Source organism: Camelus ferus, chromosome 14, assembly GCF_009834535.1.
Source record: "Camelus ferus isolate YT-003-E chromosome 14, BCGSAC_Cfer_1.0, whole genome shotgun sequence".
In the NCBI taxonomy this organism is placed as follows: domain Eukaryota; kingdom Metazoa; phylum Chordata; class Mammalia; order Artiodactyla; family Camelidae; genus Camelus; species Camelus ferus.
In genome coordinates, this window is record NC_045709.1 from 10582364 (window position 1) to 10606879 (window position 24516).

Below are 24516 nucleotides of genomic sequence, written 5' to 3' on the forward strand. Positions count from 1 at the left end.
GAGACGAGTGAGAGACGGAGAGGTTGAATTTCTTGCCCAAAGTCACTGCTGAGTAAGAAGAGGAGCTGGGATTGGATTATGGACCTGACTCCAGATCTTGTGTTCTATGCTGAGATTATCAAAGAAATAGGCATCAGTTAAAAATAGGTTTATAGAGGAAAATCCTTCTCTATACTCCCACTCCTACTTTTCCGATTCCTTCCCATTATTCTAAAAGCACATTTTTCTTCCCTAATTAATTTAGCTATCCTTCAGCTGTGCTAGATACAGGTAAAAGTTAGATTAGAAAAAAGATGGAGCTTCTAAGCTTGGTGGGTGAGCAACTGGCCCATGGGATGACCCAGAATTTTCCACATTCAAATGAAGGTAAAAGAACTCTTTATCTTTGACAGAGCCTTTAGTTTAAAGTCAAAAGTAATTTTAACAAGAAGTTTATACTGTATAGCACAGGGAACTATATTCAATATCTTGTAGTAACCTATGGTGAAAAAGAACATGAAAACAAATGTAAGTATGTTCCTATATGACTGAAGTATTGTGCTGTACACCAGAAGTTGACACAACATTGTAAACTGACTATACTTCAATTAAAAATATTTTTTTAAGTGATGTTATGTGCCTAAGGCACACACAAAATTATTGACTAAGGAATGTATTAGAAGTATTAAAGCGATACGAGTTATTTTTATATAAGCCTTCAAAATCTGGTGGGGGTAAATCCACCACTCCATAAAAGCAATGAAAACATTGGCAAAGATGGCCAAAATCAACTTTTTCAGAACTCTTCAGAATTAGCCAAAGGCTTCCAACAATCTGAGGAGTGTTTATTCAGGAAAAACTGCTGAATCTCATTGAACAGGGTTTGTGGCATTGCAACTTGAACTGCTCCCATCTCCATTTACTCAGATCTGCAGTAACCTTGAAAACCAGCAGCCTAGCAGCCACTGGATGGGCAGGCCTTGTTTGGAGCTCCTCAAAAAAAAAAGGAAAAAAAATCTGATTCCCAGAGCATTGTCCCTGTGTGACCTGTCTTGCAGCTCCCTGGAAAAAACCTGTTCACAGGGCATTGTCATTTGACCTGATTGGAGCTCAGAACTCGCTCTGCAGGAAAACCCTATCCTAAGGCCTTTGTCAAAACAGTTAGTAGCAGTTTAACATATCACCTGCTGAGGGGGCATTATCAATGGGGCAAATAAGAACCTGGCCAAAAACTTAAAAGGAAGATATGGGAATAAGAGCTCCATAAAAGGCTTTGAAAAGCTCTTGACATATTCCTAGGGAGTTAGAGGGCTGTGTGCCTGCCTAGGAGATACCTGAGAGGGCCCTAATCTCTCACCTTGGACTGACCTTGAGGCCCTAGGCAAGCATTATTAAAAGCTAAGGCAGAAGTTTAAATTGCCTGAGTGTTGGTGTGGTGCCTTAACACATGCAGACGCCCGCAGCAAACATTGAGAGACTTTTTGATTCAAAACATTTAAGGAAATCTCAGACCAATCATTAGCTAACCACTAAGCTAACTGAGATATCAGTGGTTGCACTACAGGGAATAGAGATTACAGGATTAGGCCAGAAAAGTCACTAAACAAACAAATTGTAACAACTGCAATGATGACCGAAAGGAGCAACAACAGTAAATCTTAGAGAAGTATTGAAAGGGAGTCTGATTTCCGAATTGTCACTTCTATTATTATATTATCTAAAATGTTCAGCTTTCAATAAAAAGATATGAGACGCATAAAGATACAAGAAAGTATGGCTCATACACAGGGGAAAAAGTAATCTATACATACTGCCCCTGAGGGGGCCAAATGTGGACTTATTCTGCAAAGACTTTAATCTGCTATTATTAATATACTTAAAGAACTAAAGCAAAGTATGTCTAAAGAAATAAAGTATGACAATGGAGTCTCACAAAATAGAGTGTATCAATAAAGAGAGAGAAAAATTACAAAAGAATATGTAAATTCTGCTATTGAAAAGTACAATAACTGAAAAGAAAATGTCATTAGCAGGCTCAGCAGCAGATTTGAGCTAGAAGAGGAAAGAAATAGCAAACTTGAAGACAGATCAATTGAGATTATCCAGCCTGAGGAACAGAAAGAAAAAAGAATTCAGAAAACTGAACACAGTCTCAGAAACCTGTAGTACACCATCAAGGAAATCAATATATTTATAATGGGAGTCCCAGAGAAGAGAAAGAGAAAGTGGGGGAAAGAATATTTAAATAATTATGGTGAAACACTTCCCAAATTTGATGAAAAGTAATCTACAAATTCAAGAAGTTCGGTAAACTGCAAGGGGATAAATTAAAAGAGATCCACACCTATTCACATCATAGTCAAACTGTCAAAAGACAAACATGAAGAAAGAATCTTGAAATCAAGAGAAGAATGACCTATCAAGTACAAGGATCCTCAATAAGATTAACAGCTAACTTCTCATTAGAAACCATAGAGGCCATAAGTTAATGAGATGACACATTCAAGATGCTGAAAGAAAAATGCTCAACCAAGAATTCTCTATCTGACAAAACTCCTTCAAAACTGAGGGAGAAACTAAGGCATTCCTAGATAAAGAAAAACTGAAAGAATTCACCACTACTACACCTGTCTCCAGCAATCATACAGGGTGTCCTTCAGATTGAAAAAAGTGCACTTGACAGTAACTTGAATCCACATGAAGAATGTAGGTCACATAGATAAATGTAAAAAACAGTACAAGTGTATTTTTGTTTGTAACTCTTTCTACTATCTGGTTTAAAATACAGCTTTATAAGGCAATAATTATAAAACTATTGATTGGCTTATATAAAGATGTAATTTGTATGATAATAATACAAAGGAGGGGGAAGGAAAAGTACTACACTGCAGGAAAATTTCTATATGTTATTACAGTTTTCAAGTCAGTATTAATCTGAACTACATTCTTGTAAGTTAAGGTGCTGAAGGTAATTCCCAGGACAGCCACTAAGAATATAGTAAATGAAACAACAAGGGAATTAAAATTGTGCACTGGAAAATATCTGTTTAACAGGAAAGAAGTTAGTAATAGAGGAATAAAGGAACAAAAACATAAGACATATAGAAAACAAAGAGTTAAATGGCAGATATAAATCTTACTTCATCAGTAATTACATTAAATATAAATGCATTAAAAATTCCTATTGGAAGGTAGAGATTGGCAGAATGGAGGTGGGGTGGCGAACATGATTCAACTATATACTATCTACGGGATACATACTTTAAAATCACAGACGCGCTTTAGAGTCACAGATGCAAATAGGTTGAAAATGAACGATGGAAAAAGACATAACCATGCAAAGAGTAATAACCAAGGGAGAGCTGAAGTGGTTATACTAATATCAGATGAAATAGACTATAAGACAAAAATCATTACCTGACACAAGAGGGGCATATTATAATGATAACAAGTTTAGTCTATTAGGAAAATATAACAGTTAGAAACTTATATGCATGTAATGGCAGAGCCCCAAAATGCATGAACCAGAAGCTGACAGAATTGAAGGATGATAATAGACAATTGAACAATAATAGTGGGAGATTTCAATAACCCATTTCAATATGGATAAAACAACTAGGAGGAAGATCATCAGGGAAACAGAAGACTTGAACGACTCTATAAACAAGCAAGACCTAAGAAGCATCTGTAGAACATTCCACCTAACTGTGATACACAGTCTTCCCAAGTGAACATAAAACATTCTGCAGCGTAGGCCGTACCATAGGTCATAAAGCAAACATCAATAAATGTAAAAGGGCTGAAATTATACAAAATACGTTCTGTAAAAATAGTGAAATGAATTTTCACTAATAGTGAAAGACAATTAATAGAAGGAAATTTAAGGGATTCACGGATATGGAAATCAAACCACATACTCCTAAATAATTGATGGATCAAAGAAGAAATTATAAGGGAAACTAGAAAGTACTTTGAAATGAAGGAAAATGAAACCCAGTATATCAAAAACATAAGAAATGCAAGTAAGCAGAGTTTAGAGTAAAATATATAGCTGTACATGCCTATATATATTTTTAAATCTCAAATCAATAACCTAATCATAAAAAAGACATGATCTTTCACCTTAAGAAACTAGAAAAAGAAGAACAAATCAAACCCAAAGCAAACAGAGGGAGGGAAATAAAGATTAGAGAAGAAATAAAGTAGAGAATAGTAAAACGAGAAAAATCAGTGAAACCAAAAATGGCCCCTGGAAAAGATAAACAAAATTGACAAATCTTTAGCTAGACTAACCAAGGAAAAAAAGATTCAGATTACTAAGATTAGGAATGAAATAGAGGGCATTATTACTGATCTTACAGAAATGAAAAAAAAGATCATAAAGGAATCCTATAAACAACCGTATGCCAACAAAATAGAGAATGTAGATGAAATGGACAAATCCCTAGAAAGGTATAAATTACAAAAAAGTGACTCAAGAAGAAACAGGCAATCTGAACAGACCTATAGCAGGTAATGAGATTAAATCAGTAAATTAAAACCTTCCCATAAAGCCTAGTCCCAGATAGCTTCACTGGTAAAAATCTTTAAACACTGAACAAATTAACACCAATTTTTTTTATAAACTTTCCCCAATAATGGAAAAAGAATACTTCCCAACTCATTGTATGAGGCCTGTATTACTCTTATACCAAAACCAGACAAAGATGTCATAAGAAAATTACAGACCAATATCTCTTATGAACACAGATGCAAAGACCCTCAAGAACTAGCGAACCAAATCCAGGAGCGTGTAAAAAGGATTATACACCATGACCAAGTGGGATTTATCCTAGGAAGGATAACAAACACTCAAAAAATCAGTAATAAGAAACTTTCTTAATCTGATAAAAGGCATCTATGAAAAACCCACAGCTGACATCGTGTTAACACATTTCATGTTTTTAATATATTGAAATGAAAATATTGAGATACACTGGGTTAAATAAAATATATCGTTGAAAACTAATTTTACCTATTTTTATTGTGGCTCCTAGAAAATTTTAAATTACCTATGTGGCTCACATTTATGGAATGCATTTTATTTCTGTTTTAACAGTGCGGTTCTGGACACAGGGCCTCTAGGTTCTGGCAGATCTGAGTCCTCTTCCCTGCCCTGGGACTGGATGGTTGAGAGGTGAGGGCCCAGCATGAGGATGGAGGGACTGGGATGGAGAAGTAAGACAGGAGAAGGTGAAGGCGTGTATTGAATACAGTCTCTGTGAGCACAGGGGCTTTGTCTTTTTCATAGCTATATCCTCAGTGCCTGGAATAGTAAAACTGGTCATAGAAATCAGTTTCAATAAGAGGACAGTGTTTAATACTAAATGGCTATTTATTCAGCACCTGATATATGCAGTGGGTACATGGAATCTAGAAAATGAGAATGCAGTTAAGTGAGGACAGATGTGGCGTTCAACAGTCATCCAGCCATGCGATGAGTGCACAGATGCCTTGGAGGACTAAGGGTAGACAGTGGTAGTTGCCATTTGACAAAATAAATTTGTTGCTGCCAGGTGTTTTGATTGTGCAAGGCAAAATCTTTTCCTAATAATTTTTTTCATATTTAGGGAAAATATATCTGACATCTGTACTTTATGTAAAATCACCTGATTTCCAAATATTAGCACCTAATTCAAATTTTTTTAAAAAAAATATGCATATCAAGCAAAGCCCGCTTGTGGACTGCTTTGGCCCAGGAGCCAACTAAATATTTAGCTGGTAAAGTAAATGCATTATTTCCTTTGACTCCTTAGCCATCAAAGCAAAGAACTCAACCAGTGCTAGACACAGGAAGCCTTCCCAGACCTCCTTGTCTGTGTTATAGTCTCTATCATAAGGTCTCATATTCCATGTATTTTTTTTTCTTAACAGTTGTTATATTTGCAGTCTACAGTTATGTGATTATTTGATTCAATATCTGTCTCTTCCATGGAATATCCAAAAGTTCCCCATGGCCCATCGGTAGGGGCTGGGTCTATTTATACTAATCAGTAATTAACAAATGAATGAATGAAGTTGGCAGGAGAGATTAATTCTGAAATGCATTCTATAGTTAAAGAGTATAGCATCCCACTTGGAATTCTGTGTTGAAAAACCGAGACCAACAGCAAGCTCAATATTCTCATATTGTTGGCTCAATATGAGAAAAGATACTTTTTTTCCCTACTGCATAAACATTTCAGTGTTATCTACACTAATATATCTCAAAGCATATTTCAGAGAACACTGGCATTTGCAGCAGAACACATTAATGTCAGTATTTATTTGTACTTAGTAATTCCAAAGTTCTTATAGTTTGACATTTTAGGCTATAGCTAATCCTCTGGACTTACTGCCCTTCCTGGGAAAAATAGAAACACTGCTTTCCTTGAATAATTATTAAAAATATGTTTTCCTAGATTCTAGTTATTTGTAAAATTCGGTTATTTTAAGTTTCAGAGGAATGGGAAAGCTGAAGGAGTACTGGCAAGAATCACTAGAACCAAAATTTTCTGTTAAAAGAAATCAGTGATAATTCACCAAGTTACAGTTGAAAGATTTACTGTCATACAGAAATAAAATAAAGGCTGTATTGCTGAAAAAGAGAGAAGTCACCTTTTCTATGCCTTGAGACATAATGAAGAAATGTGATGCTGGAAAAGTGAGAAACAGCAGGCGGGGAAAGGAGAGAAAACCACAACCTGTTTTAGTTTTGTGGAAGGTTTTTAACAGTGCTAAACTTTACCCTTTACATTTTTATAAGTTGCAGAAAGGAAAGTCTTAAAAGACTTCTTAAAATTGAATCGGTATGGTTCCATTTATATAACGTTCTCAAAATGACAACATTTTAGAGATGGAGAACAGATTAGTGGTTGCCAGAGTGAGAGAAGGGGCAGAGGGTTCTGTCCATTTTTACTTTGTATATCTTGAAGCTCTGTGTTTGTGATCATAAACATTTAGGATTATTTCCTCATGATCATTCTATCATTATGAAATGACCTTCTTTATCCCTGATAGTATTCTTTGTTATTAGCAGAAGCATTTCATCCTTTTAATTAGTGTTAGCATGTTAAGCACACTCTATCTTCTTCCTTTTACTTTTAATCTACTTGCGTCTTTATGTAGAAAATGTGTTTCTTACAGCAGCATGTAATTTTTTCTTTCTTTTTTATCCAGTCTGACAATTTCCACCTTTTGCACTGAATATGGTTTTTGATCTGGTTAGGTTTGAGTCTGTCTTCTTGCTGTTTGTTTTCCATTTGTCTCCTCTGTTCTTTGTCCTTCTTTCACTCCCTTTCTGCCTTCTTTTGAATTGTGAATCGAGTATTTTTTATGATTCTATTTCATCTCCTTTGTTGTCTTATTAGTGACAGCATTTTTTGTTTGTTTTATAGTTTTACTGGATGCTTTAGGGTTTACTGCACATATTTAAATGACTGCGTCTGCCTTCAAGTGATCTAACACCACTCCACATAGAGTATGAGAACCTTACAGTGGAATGTTTTCATTTCTCCCTTCTTGGCCTTCATGCTGCTGTGGTCATATATTTTATTTATGCGTATGTTACAAACCCTGCGCTAAGTTGTTGTTATTTTTGTTGTTCTTTTTATAATTATTTTATAAATAATTGTTGTTATTTTGTCGGTGATCTTTAAAGAGATTTAAATAATAGGAAAAATTCTTATTTACCCCTGCAGTCACCATTACCAGTATTCCTCATTCCTTCGTTTAGATTCATATTTTCATGGGGTATCATATTCCTTTGACCAGAAGGACTTCCCTTAGCGTTCTTTGTCATGAGGGTCCGTTAGTGATTATTTCTTTCAGCCCTTGTGTGTCTAAAAGGGCCTATTGATCACCTTCATTTTTGGGGAGTATTTTCTACAGCTTCATCATGTTTTCTTTCTTTTCTTTTAAAGATGTGTTAATTCTTTTTTTACCTCTATTTTTTCATTTTAGATAGTTTCTATTGCTGTGTCTTCAAGTTCATTCATCTTTTCTTCTACCATTAATCATATCTGATGTATTTTTTTAAATCTCAACTTGGGTCTTTTTAAAAAATCTTCTATGTGTCTGCTTAACTTTTTGTACTTTACAAAAGAAGAATACGGTTTTTAATCCTCTTGCCTATTCATATAACATCTATGTCTAATATCAATACTCCTCTCTCAGTAATTGGTTTATTTTTCTCATTATGGATTATATTTTTTTGCTTCTTTGAATGCCTAGTAATATTTGATTAGATTCCAGACATTTTGAATTTTACCTTTTTGGAGGATGAATATTTTTGTATTTCTGTAAATAATCTTGAACTTCATTCTGGGACACAGCGGAGGTAAATGGAAACAGTTTGATCCTTTTAGGTCTTTGTTTTAAAATTAGTTTGGTGAGACCAGAGCAATATTTAGTCTAGGGCTGTTTGTTCCCTACTGCTGAGCCAAGACCCTTTGGAGTTCTCTACCCAGTGCCCCCTGAATTATGACGTTTTCCAGTCTGTCTAGGAATAGGCCCCATCCAGGGCCCTGAGTGAATGTGGGTACTGTTCCCTCTAATCTGTCCAGCAGTTTTTCTCCTAGCCCTTAGGTGGTTATATCATACGCATGCACTATGCACTGATCAGGACTATGTTGAATACTCAAGCAGTACCCTTTGCAGATCTCTGAGCTTTTCTTTCTGTGTAGCTCTCTCCTTTCCTGTGTGCTGACCTGTGAACTCTAGCCATGGTGTTTTGAGAACTCTCCCATCTCTTCAACTCAGGGAGTCTGCCAGGCTTCACCTGGGCTCTCTCATTCTGCACCATGGCATGGAAACTCTCTCAGGGCAGTAAGCTGGGCAATTGCAGGGCTCACCTCATTTGTTTCCCATCTCGGAGATCACTGTCCTGCGTGCTCCACCTCCAGTGTCTTGAAAATAGTTGTTTCGCATATTTTGTCTTTTTTGTTTTTGTTTTTTGGTTGTTTCAGGTAGGAGGGTAAGTTGGGTTTCTGTTACTCCATTTGGTTGCATGTGGAGACCTCAAAATTAGGGTTTTGTTTTCTTAATATAGTTAATGTCCCTGTTAAGAAAAATTTATACTTATATCATGTAAGAGTAAGCCTATTTCTAAACATGCTGGTTTTATTTACATTTATGAAGATCTGGTAAAGGGAGTAGGGCTGTAGAAATAAAAGTGACTAAAACATTTCCTTCCCCAAAGCTTTCTGATCTGCTCTTGGTAGGTTGTTGCTCTGCTCCCTTATTAAACAGAATCCCATGGTTCCTTTTGGAGAGAAATTCTTTAAATGGGTTCTATGAATATGCCAGTCAAAATGTATGAGGATGTTATAAATGAAATTGTCATGGTTTTTATGTTTTAATCTACATGATTAAAACTTTGACAGTAGAATATTGTAGAGGAAACATAATGAGAGGACCTAACTCGCCAGATGTTAAAATGTATTTTAAAGCTACAGTAATTAAAATATTGAAGTCCTAATGCTAATATAGCCACAGATTAGAGGGTCAAAATTCAACACCTATAGACAGACTCCTAAATGTGTTTTAAACATGTAGCCTAGGTTATTCAGTAGATGGCCTTGAGACAGCTGGACAACTCACTGAAAAAGAAATAAAGTTGGATGTCTCCTCATATCTTATACATAGATGTGTTCCAAAAAGGTTAAATATAATGTAAAAATGTTAGAAGAAAATATGGGCAATTCATGTAATCTTAAGGAAGAAAAGGCCTTTCTAAGTGTGACACAAATGGACAGCCATGAAGGGACATGTTGATGGGATTACACAAAGATTTTTATATTTTCCAAGTGGCAAAATAATCATTAAAAACAGCATCGATAAGATATCCTTACTGTACAAAGACTCCATAAAGTGGTGAAAGGAAGATGAATGCCCTACCGGGGAAATGCGCGGAGGACATGAGTAGACAATGATACTTAGGGGCGAAAAATGTAAATGTCCAATAAGTACTTATTTTTAAAGTGTTCTATTTCATAATAATAATAACAATAAAAATAATAATAGTAGTAAGTACTGTCATTTATGTGTTTCTGTTTGTCTGAATGTGTTAAGAACTTTCACAGATTAGCTAATTGAATCCTTTGGAAGGCAAGTATATATGTCGTCATCTTCATTTGATAAGTGTGATGACCAAGACAGGACATGAGAACCTTGCCTGGGGTGACAAAGCTACCAGGTAGTTGGGCCAAGGTTACAACCCAGGCACCTGAGTCCTGCTCCTCGTCACTTCTCAAAGAAGCAAATTAAAACTGCCTAAAATTCCACTACACCTTATAGATAATTTGCACAAGATCACACAGCTTGAAAGCGACAGAGTTAAAATTTTTGAAAAGAAAAATCATATAAATAGAGGAAAGGAAAACAGTAAACTGAGCAACAAAGCAAGTATCTTTTAATTTTACAAACTCATCGTTTCTTTCCAGAATATTTAAAAGATGCTGCAGAGAAGATGAAAACTGGGCTTATGTTTGTGAAATTGGTTAACCCATGTTCAGGTAAGCTCTCCTCCCCTCCGCTCTCCTCTGATGATGGTAACTTGAGCACTTTTTTAAACATCATGACTGAAAGTGTGTATATTTGTTTGTCTTTGTATGTTTTGTCTTTACTGAATAGCTTTTAAACATAAGATGGCATCACATGATGACAAAAGCAAGTGAATGACATTACCAGTCTTCTAAGATAATTCACTCGACCTAAGTGTTTTTTATTTCTTCTTAATTTTAATCCGTAGACTTGTTCATTCATCAGAAATGCTGGCAAAACAAAAAAAGGTAGCGTGTTTGGTTTCTCTTTGAAAGCAGATTAATTTTCCTTGGCCTTCTTAAGCCAACTTTTCTTAGCCTCCATTTATATTCATTATATGTTACAAAGTAAAATAAATAATCAGAGTTTAAAAAAACAGGAATGCTTTTACTGGACACGCCAAGATTTTGAGTGGTTTCATTTTTAGCTGTACTTTTCTTATTTTGTCCTGTCAAAAAAATAGTATATTTTTTTTCCTGCAGGGGGTGATTTTTTTGCTTTAAAAACATTGTATTTTGAAGAGATGCATATTTTATCAGGAATAATTTTAACTTTATAGTCAGTGTATTTTGTTTTGTCTTACAATTTTTAGTTAAAAATACTAAAATACACTCTAAGTATATAGTAATATTGGCGATATTTTTTATCTCTGTGTAGAATTGTTTCCGCATTAGTTTATTTTATAAGATTTGTGTTATAAGATTATTATTAATTCGATAAGGTTTTGAGTAGATATCTGACACTTAGCAAATTGGCGCATTCTCCTGGCGACTGTCATCCTGAGGAGTGAAAGCAAGAGTAATCCAGTGGGTGGTGCCTTGTTGTTGTTATTGTTGGGAAGACACATAAATAGAAGCCACAAGAGAGGCAAAAATTCTGGCTTCTTCCAGTGTTTTCTTCCTCAAAATGAAATGGAATGTCATTGGTCAGCTGTCGTACTTGGAACTCCTTGGTGCACATAAGGCTAAGCTGTGAGAAATGTGCTTTCAGGAGAAGTTTCAGGTAGTAGTAAAGGTTCTAAAGCATCTAACAAAAGTAAAGGGACCAAAAAAGCCAGGCTTCTTGTTAAATTTGTTTCATCTAAATGTCTGTGGACAACATTTTGCTCTACTGACTATGGAAAAATAAAGGCTAGCCTTGGCTGAGCACTTACTCATGTGCCAGGTACCGTATTAGGAACTTTATGTGTACGTATTCTGTCTTCTTAATCCTTATAAAAACCTTAGAGGGTAGGTTCAGTATTGCTTCCATTTTACAGATGTGGAAACGGAAGTACCGAAAGGGTTACATAGCTTCCCCAAAGGCACACACCCAGCATGTGGCTGAGATAGATTCAAACTCAGGGTCCTTGATTGTGCTGCGTTTAGGAAAAAAATTTGTGCATTGAAGGGATTCATTCAGATTCATGGAGATGTGCACAGCCTCCATCCCCTTACAGCCTTTTTAAACATTTTTTATGTATTTATTTTTTATCTTGAGAAAGAAAGGGAAATTTTCATCCAGTTGAGTGTGGCTTTCCTCACTCCTCACAGCTTACAGTGGAAGGCCCTGGCCTCTCAGCTGTGCAGGCCTGTGGGGTGTCTCCGTCCCTCCGTGTTGGTGACGCACGCTGCCCTGGAGACTGGCCCACAGGCCAGCGCAGTCCATCTGGCTGAGCCAGTAGGTTTGGGTAGTTTAAGAATGGGTTTTCCTTCCTGATCTGATGGAGGACTCAGTGAGAGGCTTTATGGCAGTTGATAAATGATCTACACTTTCGTATATATTGGTCTAAGTTCAATGAGGATGATGGAGCTGGAAAAGAAGCATCTGTATGTAATAGCTACAAGCCTTCCTGGACTCACTTTGTAGAGACTGTATCTCTGTATCTTTATGTTCGTATTAGGAACATTCCTCAGAACTATTAGGTAGTCTTTTGAGAGAGAGAGAGAGAGAGAGAGAGAGAGAATGTGTGTGTGTGTGTGTGTGTGTGTGTGTGTGTGTGTGTGAAAACTTACAAATAAAAAACAGATTTGTCTCAACAGGGGAAGGAGCCATTTACTTGTTCAATATGTGTCTACCACAGCTGTTTGAAGTAAAAGTTTTCAAGGAAAAAAACCATTCTTGGTTTATAAATGAATCAGTTCAATCAGGTAAGTGACTAGTGTATATATTTCCATTAACTAAACACACCCCCTAGCTTTTCCAGCCTTCGTGCATGGGAGTCTCGGTCTAATCTCCTGGTTTGGAGTCTGGTCCGTGGTTCTTTCTTCATTGGCATCAGAGCAGGGTTTAATCAAGGAGAAAGGAAGGATCATTTGAGAAAGTTTAGATCAATACCTTTGTGTTGTAGATGGTAGGAAATTTTTAACTACCAACTCTGATTTGTCTCCTAAAACACTGACACATCCCAACTAAGAAGTTAGATGACTTTGTTTCATGGAGGGCACATTGTGTTGACTGGAAACTCTTTGCTCTTCTGTCAGCCACTTCTGAGGATCTTCAGGTTTTTAACATCTTATTTCCTTGCAAACAGAAGGCAACATGCTCACTCTTATACCACCAATGCATTTCCTTGCAGATTTGATACTGACAAAGCTTCTAAAATAGAATAGAGTAGAAAAAGATATTTTTGAATGCTTTTTCATATAAATTACTACTGCCACCCCCCAACACACACACACACACACACACACACACACACACACACACACACACACACTCACAACCCCAACACCCAATTTCTGTTTCTTTTGGAGTTCCTTGATTTGGAGGCAGCATTGACTGGGAAGGAAGAATACCACGTGTAGCCCTGACAGTTGTGGGAGAGAGTCGGGGAGTCATGGGATGGTTGAGGCACTCTGAGTTCCCTCTGCCAGGTCTCTCATTGTTTCCAGTGAGTACTTTCTATTGCTTTCTAAGCTCTCCGCTTTCTTTTGATTGTCTGTGTCGCCACGTAGTGCTAAGGTAGAAAGGCCACTTTGCCTTTCTTCTAAGGCGTTCAGAAGACAGGTTTATTGCCTGTGATGAATTTCATATACCTGTGTGCAGGAGATGATGTGAAGTGGTTTTCAGTTGCCAAAATGCAATGGTAGTCTGTGTATATATATAGCCTGGTAGGTGCCAAGTACACATTCCTTTTTCTTGTTCCCTTTTATTATTTTTCTTTTGGCAATATATGAGAGTTCCAACTTCTAACATAATATGCTTGCCTTTCGGTTTCGCTGGGTAGACACAGTAATATCCAGATGAAACTGGAAAATACTGGGAGGCAGTGATTGATCATCTCTTCTGGACTGTCTGACTTGGTACCTGCTTTTTTTTTTAATAGACTTTATATTTTATAGTTTTTGGTTCACAGCAAAGATACCTGCTTTTTTCATCATTATCTTCTTTTTAAACTTAACCTTGAAGAAAGAGCTGTTTTTAGGAATGGCCACCAGGATATTGTCTTCAGACTGAGAAACCTGTTTCTAATTTCTGAATACAATGGATGCCATGTATAAACTGAACTTAGAGCTTCTGATAGGTTGTTTTCATAAAATTCTACTTTTAAAAAAATAATCAACTAATGTCATCATATAAAATTATATCCTTAATTTTTTTTACATACTATGAGATGGATTCATATATGTAATTTAGGGTTAGAATTTCTTGGCTGTATAGGTAGGTTGCTCTGTTAGAGACTAAAAGTAAATACATGTTTTCTGAAACCATGTTAATAAGTATGGAGATAAATGAATTGTTTATTCTTTTGATGAAATACCTTTTCTGGTTCACTTTCATGGAAGAAGGACTCTGGGATGCTTGGAGTGGAGAATAGTAAAGAAAAGTGAGGAGCACGTGGCTGGGGTGGTTTGAGTTGCCTTTTTATCCTTTCAGCCTGGAGACCTCCACTAATCTTACTGCAGTTTCCAGTTTCTTACGCTCAGTCTTGTTATTAGACTCCTACCCTCTTGCATTTTGGGGGGGATGGGGGACAAGGCAGGGTCTAGAATGGGTAACAACCTCTGAGCTTTGAGTCATTGGCAGTTCAGAGCTGTGAGCCCAGAGTCCACAGAAGGAGCCATCCACAGAGGGAATAATATTGGTTTCCCATGGCTTCATCCTCAAAAGCACAGGAAATTACACTTCACTGCAGCTTTGTAGATGGACTTACACAGGTTTCCTGATATTTGCCTGGTTCACGTTCTGTCTCTATTCCCCCCAGCCCTGCTATTTTTTTTTTTTTTTTTTTTGGTGGGGGGTGGGAGAGAGGGGAGAGGAGGGCCTCTGTTAAAAATGATTTCTAAAGAAGAAATGGAAAGTTAAAGATCTAGTTCAGTGTCTTGGCTCTCCTCCATGGAAAGCAGGTTTGAAGCTCTTTGGAGTAAAATCTCATGGGCCATATTCTGTCTTTTGAGAGAATCACAAAGGATCTTGGGCCCATGTAAGAGGAACTTCCGAGTTTGAAATTTCACATATATTTTTCAATGAATGATTTCCACATTGGGATTAAGCTGAAATAACTAAGTTGTCTTTCCAAGACATCAGATTCTCTTTTTAATCTATAGGAGGTCTTCTTCACTTTGCCACACCCATGGACCCTCTGTTCCTGCTTCTCTACTACCTTGTAAAGGCTGATAAAGAGGTGAGTTTCTCAGGTTGAGACATTAACACTGGGGAAACAGTACAGATCGTTTTAACTTGATCTCCTCTCTCTCCTCGTAGTGATCCGAATGTAGATTCCTCACAGATCTCAGATTTAACTTGGTTGGTGTAGAGCGCGTGTACCGTGTGGGCTGGTACGGATGAGAGCACTGGCTCGCACACCTGAGCCCGGCTTGACGTGGGGCTAGTTTACCGATGACTTCTGAGAACTGCCTGACCCTTCATGCTGCTGCCCGACTTGTTTGACAAAGCCCAACAATGAAAATTTTATTACGTCCTCATTAGTTTTGAAATACAGTACAAATGTTAAGAAATTGACCTCAGGCCTTAAGAGAAGAAAAATTTATCATCTTTCAAATGCCCCTTTGTGAGAGACTGTGAAATAGGTAAGCTGGGGTGTGTCCAGCAAAAATTCATTAATGGGGAAGCTGTAGCTGTGACTTAAGGAATCCCGGATGGAGTAAAATTCACCTTTGCAATACAAAGACAGAGTTTGTTAATAGTAATAGGTCCAGCCAGAGGTTCTGAAGCATTTTCGTCTCAGGACACCTTTACACTCATGAAAATTATTAAGGATCCCAAAGAGCTCTTGTTTCCTGTGGGTTTTAGCTATCAACATTTACAACATTGGAAACTAAAACTGAGAAGTTTAAGAACAGTTTTATTAATTTACTTTTAAAATAAAAATTAAAATCCTGTAATATGTTAGCATATAACATGTTTTTAATGAAACAAACAGTGAAAGTCAGTGAGGAGTCTGGCACTGTTTTAGGTTTTTGCAAATCTCTTTGATGTCTGGCTGGAGAGGAGACAACTGGATTTTCACATCTGGTTCTGCATTCAGCCTGGTTCCATACATTGCTTCAGTGGAAGAGTATGAAGAATATGCAGCCTTACGCATATGAGGTCAGAAAAGGGAGGCGTCATATGTTAGCCTTTTGACAGTCGTGGCTATTCTGCTTTGATACTACTCCAAAAACCAACAAGTGGTAATTTCTTAAAAGTTAGTTGCAGTGTGACATCTGAAACCCTGTCAATGAACTTCCCATGCTCTTGTTAAAAAAAAAAAAATTCAGATGAGTACACTTTAAAGACCTTAATGGCTTTATTCAGTGATTCATGAATTGGGCGGAATCTGTTCTTGCAGGTAGAAAGGCGCTCCAGGGAACTACAAAACGAAAGATTTTCACAGCCAGAAGGGAACAGGAACAGGGCAGTCAGATTGGACTAAACGTGGCTGGGTTGTGCAGGGATGGTGGGGTCTGTCAGGGAAATGACCGGGCTAGTGCTGATTAGGAGGTGACGGATCGACTGGTTTAAGGTTCCATTTCTGGGAGAGCTGAAACTAATTAAGTAAGTCTCTGTTTGGGCTTAGCACAAATGACTCCATTTTGGGCCTGTTGTCTTGTTTTTAACATGTTGTTGCATTAAAATCTATTGGTGCCCTGAGAATGGATCTTCCACCCTTATTACTTTGCAATATCATGCATTGTTCATTTGGAAAATACTGTTTCACTGAATTATGAGGTCTTCCAGATGTCGTCACAATTCGTTTTACACACACACACATACACACACACCCCTTTGTTAACTTAGTGTCACCACTGATCTCTTTAGAAAACTCGAGTATTGAGAAGCTTCTCATAGTGGCAGCTACAGATTGTCTACAACTCTAATTTTTGCCCTAAGGTTCAAGTTTAATCAGTGGCTGCAAGTACTGTCAGTCTTTCCCTTGAAATGACAGGCTCACTTCATTTATGTTCTGCCAAATACTCAAGTCTGAATAACCCCATAGTTCATGGTGGTTTTTTCCCAGGTGAAAAATTGAGAAGAAGGCAGCTAGTTCTGCTCGCAAGGCGGGCAGTCACACAGTGCCTCTCCCTAAGATGGTCCCGAAGCCTTGGTGGTGACAAAAGTGCTTTAGCCACACTTGACCGTCATCACACAGAGCATTTAACCAACTTGCACTCAAGACTCAAGATTTAAATAAAAGTAGTTGCTTCTGCTCCTTAATCAAGGATATCCTTAAGTGAAAATGGCATTTTTTTTAACTGCTGGTCCAGGGCAGGGAAGAATGCAGTGGCTGCCGGGCAGTGTGCTGGCACCACCCTGACTGGTGCTAAGGAGCCAGAGGCTTTACCTGCCTTTGCGTTGGAATCATCAAGTGCAAATGTCAACACGGTGAAAATGAAAATAGCATCTTATTATTATTATGAAAATAGTTTGGAGCTTGTGGACTGAATACCTGAAAGGGTACTGGGGACTCCCAGGGATCCACCAACCACAGCTTGGAAACCTTTGAAATAACGACTTTAAGGAATGCGTTATTTAAGCACTTAGAAGACTCCTATTTGGTACTCTCATGTTTGCAAATAGTTTAAGTGCTTATGGGTTCTCATTGAGTGCTTAGACCAAATTTCCAAAATTCCCATTTTGCATTTATATAAATTTAATTTGCTCTAAATACTGAAAGTAATAAAGCTAACTTAACCCCTTGTCATACTGTCTCCTGATGCAGTGTGTCTTCTCTCATTGTCCTCCTTTCCCACATCCTCTGTTCTTCAGTGTGGATGAGTAAAGTTTTATTCCTTGGTTTAATCATATTTCCACTTATCTGGAAGCTACTATGGTAGCCAATATGATTAGAGCCTGCAAGCAGTGAGGCTGGGAAGTCACGTGTCTCTAAGGAACAGAAATGGTTCTAGTCACCACCAGGAAGGCCCTGGAAGTATTCAGGGAAGGAGATGGGAACTTCAGGTGGCTCCCATTTGCAGTGTTTCCTCGGATGCTCTAACAGGAGGAAGCCACCAGCCAGCCTCCTTACCTGTACTGGTGTGTCTTTAAAGGCCCTCCCACAACCTGGGGCGCTCTTTGCCTCTTTCCCATTAAGACCAGGTGAGTTATCCTCACCCTGGCCCTCTGGGAGGCAGTGGGGGTGCTACGGCTGGTTCAGGTTGACACATGTAGAATGAAGCTCAAGGCAGTGGTTCGCATTCATTTTAAACCACCTTTCTCTTAAGTACTTGAAGTGACCCTTAAAATAACCCGTGAGGCATTCAGATATTTCACACCATACACTTTAGATGTGACCTTTTCCTATTTAATTTTAAAAAATGTTAGTATGTACTTTTGAAATGTTGACCTGTTTTTTTTAAACTATCGTTTTATTTTAACGTCAGTACGTCTGTCTAGCTATCCCAACTGTTACTAAGTTTTTACTCAAACAAGTTGCTTATTCCAAAACCTTATGTATATATGGTAAAGGAAACAAGAATGAAGCAGTTTATTATGAAATTATTATATCATGACTGTGTGGTAATCTATTACATGCAAGTCGAATATTGTTTTACAGTAGTTAAATATTTAACATACTGGTTGATCATGAAAGAATATAGATTAAGGTAGAAATCTGAAGACAGTCAGATCTGGGAAACCTGTGAATTATTCTTACTATCGAAGGAAAAAGAGAACATTTAAACTGAGGCATTTCTTGCCACTGGTTGGAACCCCAGTGCCTTCCAGAGCTTCCTGAGGGGACCGGGAGTCGGTTCTAAAGCCTGTCCCAGGTGAGGGGTTCCTTAGGTGGAACAAGTGGCCTTGAACTTGGTTTAAAGGTCCAGCTATGAGGTAATACATCGTCTTCTCTCTCTTTTTTTTTTAATATATGAGTTTGTTGACTGGAGTGCCTGCAGCCTGACTGCCTAGAGTCTTTTTCAGGGCAAGTTTCAGCCCCTTGATCAAGTTGTGATGGACGACGCGTTTCCAAATTGCGTCTTGTTGCTGAGACTTCCTGAGCTTGAGAAGTTACTTCAACACGTGACAGAGGAAAAAGGTACAGTGTATGGCCCTTGAAAGCAGGCTTGCGGCTGCTGGAAAGGCTGCGCATCTGTGTGGAAGTGCAGCGGCTCGCGGGCCCCCGGGACGCGATGCTGGCACTCGCGGGCCCCCAGGACACTGCTGGTTCTGTGTGGGTCATAGACAGGGAAGCTGCCATTCAGGCTCGCCCCTGGAGGCTCCTCCCACCCCCCCACCCCCGGTTGCCAGTAGTCATCCTACTGCACTGGCTTGTCCAGTCTGCGAAATTCATCCCGTGAAGGGTGGTGGCCTGTTTCCTACAGGGCCTGGGCTCAGGCTGTAGTCTCAGTTCTTCTCTGAACTAGTCTGTGACTTTAGGTAAGTCACTGCTGCTTTCTGCCCCAGGTTTCTCATTTGTAAAACTGCATAAAATCTATGCCTTTATTGATTCAGGAAACATTTATTGAGCACCTGCTAAGAAGCATATGTTGAGCACAAGAACCAGGCCCTGGGGATAGTTATAAATAAAATATTATCCTTTCCCTCACTTTGCTTCGACTCTGATGGAGGTGAATGACAAATAGGGCAGTGACAGTAGGGAGTAAGGGAAGTGTGGGGGGTGGGGAGGGCGGGTAGGTGGGAAGTGCGTTGCTCTCCTGTGGGAAATAACCTCTAAGTGGAGGATGTCAGAGCAGCAGTGTGGACATATGGAAGTCTGTCATGCTTAGCAGGTTCCAAGAAGTTCAAGGATACATTCAGGTTTTAAGGAAAGGATGGGTGAGAGTGCTGGGCAGGGGTTCAGGTGGCGAAGGGCCTAATATGTGTCTGGACTTGACCTAATGGTAGTGAGTGTCAGCAGAGTTTTAAGAGGACAGTGCTATTGTGTGTGAAGCTAAGGCTGATTCACGGGGATGCTGCAGTGGTCTGGGCGGGAGAGGAGAGTTGCCTGAGCTCAGGAGAGGGAAGTAGCAAGCTCATGTGTTGATTGGACGATGGTCGAGGAGGAAAAATCAAGGATGACTTCTGGGTTTGTGCCTTGACCCACGGATGTGTCAAGGAGGCCTCCTGGAGACAGGGGACATGGGTGGGAGGGGAAGACGGGGTAACAGAGATGAATTTTAGATCCTATACACTTGAACTTTGAGGGGAGGAAGTGAGGCAATGTGTGACTATGTTTTGACCGGTTAGAAATACCATACAGACTTAGCATCAGTGTCTCAAAAAATCATCCAGGTAGTTTCAGGGTTAATATGGAAACAGTGTGAGAACCAAAACAACAGGCTAAGTTGTGGTTACTTGGGGTTAGAGCTGGTTTGGCCGACTATGGCAGTTCTTCTGCGACCATGAAAGTGGTGATTCCAAGAAATGTAAGCTTATGGTGGGAAAGGGGGTAACCTCATTCACTGCATTTCACATTTGGAGGGTCTACTAAATTCATACTTGGCCGGACTTAGAGCTCTGTTTTGGATCAGAGGGGTGTGTGGTGCCCAGGTTTTTATCAAAGCAGTCCCATTAAAGACATTCCCTGATTCTGAGCTCAGCAGGGGACAGTAATCTTTTTGTGGGTGACAGGTGAAGTTGCTCATAACCATTTCTGAAAGCCAACGCAGTGAGGAATAATTACAAGTCATTTTAATTTTGCCAGGTTAACAGAAGTTGAAAATGCAATTAACTCATGATTTAAAACTCTAATAACTGTATAAGAACAGTTATCTTAAACCAAAACCCAGAAACTCAGAATCTGAAATAGTAATACCATTCAGAAATAATATTACCATGCTGGCATTTGTTTGCTTGCAGCCTGGGTTTCAAAGCCAGAGCTTCCCACTCTCCCGTTCCTTCCTCCTTGCTCACTAACCCCTGACCATTTGTTGAATCATCATCTGAACTCCTGTCCTAATCTCTTTCACCTCTCAACGTTGCCTGACTTGTGCAAGTTCTGCTGTAATAGAAAGTGCATGCCCTACACTTGTCTTGTTTGACCAGCTCTAAATAACCACTTATGAACTTCAAAATACCGTGCATTTACCTGTGGATCTTCACAGAAAATGATGTCTGTCTTAGTATGCTGTCCTTGTACACAGAACTGACATAAAGAAAAATATTTCACATATTTGTATTCTGCATCAAGGGGTGAAGCAAGTAACGTGGAATTGCTTATGTCTATTTTGATGAAGAGGCCTTCTTGACGGTTGAGGAATGAGAGATCTTATTATTTCTTGTTTTTAAATCTTCCATTAATTTAAGATTTACAGAATGTAGATCATTAGGGGAAAAATTAAATTATAAAGAAAGTACCAAGACTTCTGAAGAACTGCTTACATCTTTTACCATGTGTAATGTAACCTGTTACTTCGTTCTGCCTTACTATCACTGAAAAAGAAAGAAAGAAAAATTTGAGGCGTAGAGTTTTTAGAAACCTGGTAGGTATAAAGGTCGATAATATATCTGCTTTGAAAAGGAAAGTACATGGGCAGGTGAAGCCGTTTTTTTTAAATTAAGAAATTTAAAGGTACAGAAAAACTCAAGAGTCAAAAACTGCAAATATTATTTGTCCCCAACCACAATAACCAACCACTGTTAATATTTTGTTATATTTGCTTCATATCTCTTTCAGGGAAGGAACTTCTTTATGAACAATTTGGTAATCTGATCTCAGGATCTGATGGCCTACAAGAAAAATTTTAACTGTGTTTGCTTCATAGTTTCTAGCAAATCAAACTTTTTAGCATCCTTGATCTGTAAGATGAAGAGTTTGAAGGCTTAAGTGTATCCCTCATATTCTGCCATCCATTGTAGTTAGTCCTCTGCAAGGTTGTTCTAAATCAGAAAGTAAAGCTTTCCTTCTCTTAGCTTTACAATGTTGCGATCTCTAAATGACCAGCATATGAACATTATTCAAGTATTGCAGCTAATGTAACTAGGATCTACCACCAAGAGATGCTTCAGAAATTAAATGAAATAATACAAGTAAATCAATGCCCAGAAAGTGCTGGCTGTAGTGTAAGTGCTCAGTAAATGTTAGTACCATTAAGGCTTCTGAGCTGGAGATTTTTAATTCTTTGCTGATGTTTCAGTACTAGGTACACAGTAAGTAACCAATACGCATTTGTTTGATGGTCCATTGATTAATATATGCTCAAGAGGTTTAAGCAGGAGAATGAGGATAATCAGATAATAATAAAAATATCTACCATATATTGATAATTATTATATATCATCTCTATGCATGTTGTTCTACATATGTTACTGAATTCTTGGAGTAATTCCCTTTCATTGTTATTAGAGCCTGAATTTTTACAAATGAAGGAATTGAGGCTCAAAGAGTTTAAGCACACTGAGTAACATCATAGATCTTGAAGTGGCAGAATCAAGATTCGAACCCGTGTCCGTCCGACAGCAAACTCTTTCCTTTCCTCTTACGTCTGTCTGTAATACTTCCAAGAGACTGTTAGAGTTTTTAGGTGTTGTCTCCTGTAAAATTAAAAACTTACTTTAAAAAAAAAATCTTGTATATCCGCTCTTAACAATTTCTCTTTGCTAGGCAAAGAGAGAGACAGGACAGGAGGCAGCGGGAGCTTCTGCAGCTGAAGGAAAAGACGGTCCGTGTCCTGCCTGTGAGCTTTCTGTTTTCTGGGCACCCTCTTTTAGCGATTGCCTTGGGTCCTGGCTGCTTATTTGAATTTAGATTTTTGTTCCTTTTAAAGTTAGTGTTTGGTTCTATTCTCTGTATTTTATTGCTAGGGTTTTTAAATAAGGAACATATAGAAGACTGCTGAAGAGTGATCAGGTACTACCCATGCCAGGGAATGAAGAGAAAGAAGGAAGCTGGTGTTTTTTCACTTCATCCTCTCCACAGGCACTGTGCAGACAGAGCAAAAACCTGAAATGTTCAAATTCCCCAGCCAGCTATTTTGATATTAGATTCCAGATGCTGTGTCAAAAGTCTGTGGCATTAAAGATCTGGCTAAGTCTGCTAGCTTTATGAGAACCTTCCCCCTGCCTTCTCCCTGCCGAATAAACCCAGCCCCAGTTGTTCGCATCCTAAATGATGGTGACCTTAGTTAGTTAGCACTGCCTGCTTTATGCTTTATTAGTGAAGGAAACGATGTGTCTCCGTTTGCTAGCTCTGGGGCTTAGCACGTTTCTTGCCAAAAAAGCTCCCATTCAGTGGAGAGATGACAAGGGAAAGGACTAATAAAGGGTTATGAACCTCGTCTTGAGTGTAACACTCTGTTTCATATTGCAAGCAAAAGCTGCACTGCGCTGTCCGATTTGATTAACAGAAAGAGCCGGGAAAACTTACCTGATTAAAATACCCCAAGTACAGTTGCCAAGTTTCTATCCCCAGGAGGCGGGGGGGTGGGGGAGGGACCATATGAATTTCTCAGTTGTGGAAAACATTTAGAAAGGAGATGTGAAAATGTGCTGCAGGCAGTTTGTTCAACAATACATCAGGGAAATTCAAGTTTGTGAACTGATTACCCAATTGCTGAACATGTTATTTAATTGTGGACTCCTTTTTATTCCATCTTTATTTTGTAAACTCAATCTTTCCAGATGTTTAAGACCAGTTTTATAGGCACCAGACACATTAGGGAAAGAAAACTTTCTAGCATGTGCACATATTATCTAACTCACAAACTCTTGCAAATATTAAATTCAGGGTACAATTGAACATGTTACCGTATTTTTCATAATTGTAGGTAATCTGTGGCCTTTGTGAATATATAAACCACCTTGCTTATCAGAATGTGTAAACTTTAAAATTAAGCAGTAGTTTATGCACTTGTTTCTTGTTTAGCATTTTGGGATAGTCAAGCTGGATATTTCTTAGTGATCATCTTGTCCAGGGAACGTTTAGTCAGAAATAAATTTGTAATTTAAAAACTTCCTAAGAAAAAAACTCCAGGCCCAGCTGGCTTCAGTGGTGAATTCTACTATACTTTAAGGATAAAAAAATCAATTTTATTTCTATATATTAGCAGTGAACAATTGGACAATGGAATAAAAGCATACCATTTATAATATTAAAAAATCATGATGTTCTAGGGATAAATGTAACAATATATACAAGACAAGTACACTGAACATTATAAAACACTGCAGAGAGAAATTAAAGAATTAAGTAAATAGAGATATATACCATGTTCATGAATTGGAAGACTCAGTATTGTTAAAATGTCCATTCTCTCCAGAGTGATCTATAGATTTAATAGAATGCCTATCAGGCTTTTTTTTTTTTTATAGAAATTGATAAGCTGATTCTAGAATTTATATGACTATGCAAAGGACCTGCAATAACCAAAATAATTTTGAAAAAGAAGAACAAAATTGGGGAACTTAACACAACCTGATTTCAAGACTTACTGTAAAGCTACAGTGATCAAGAAAGTATGGTATGGGTATAAGGATAAATAAATAGATAAATGGAACAAAACAGAGAGAACAGAAGTGGACCCACATTTATATATCCAATTGTTTTTTTCCCAGTGGTGTCAGAATAATTCAATGGGAGAAAGAATAATCTTTTCAACAAATGACCTGGAAAAATTG

General features: G+C 38.1%; 1 protein-coding gene across 7 annotated transcripts in view; it reads left to right on the forward strand.

The window, feature by feature from the left end:
• RNASEH2B (ribonuclease H2 subunit B) overlaps window positions 1-24516 on the forward strand; it is a 61981-nt gene that overhangs the window by 11277 nt on the left and 26188 nt on the right. For 6 of the 7 annotated variants that reach the window (XM_032496194.1, XM_032496197.1, XM_032496193.1 and 3 more), the window contains 4 exons: window positions 10440-10511; window positions 12561-12668; window positions 15069-15145; window positions 18883-18997. In XM_032496194.1, coding sequence (XP_032352085.1) covers window positions 10440-10511; window positions 12561-12668; window positions 15069-15145; window positions 18883-18997 — 372 coding nt within the window. Of the gene's footprint in view, window positions 1-5077; window positions 5156-10439; window positions 10512-12560; window positions 12669-15068; window positions 15146-18882; window positions 18998-24516 lie in introns of all 7 variants that reach the window. The other variant, XM_032496198.1, reaches the window with a different exon arrangement.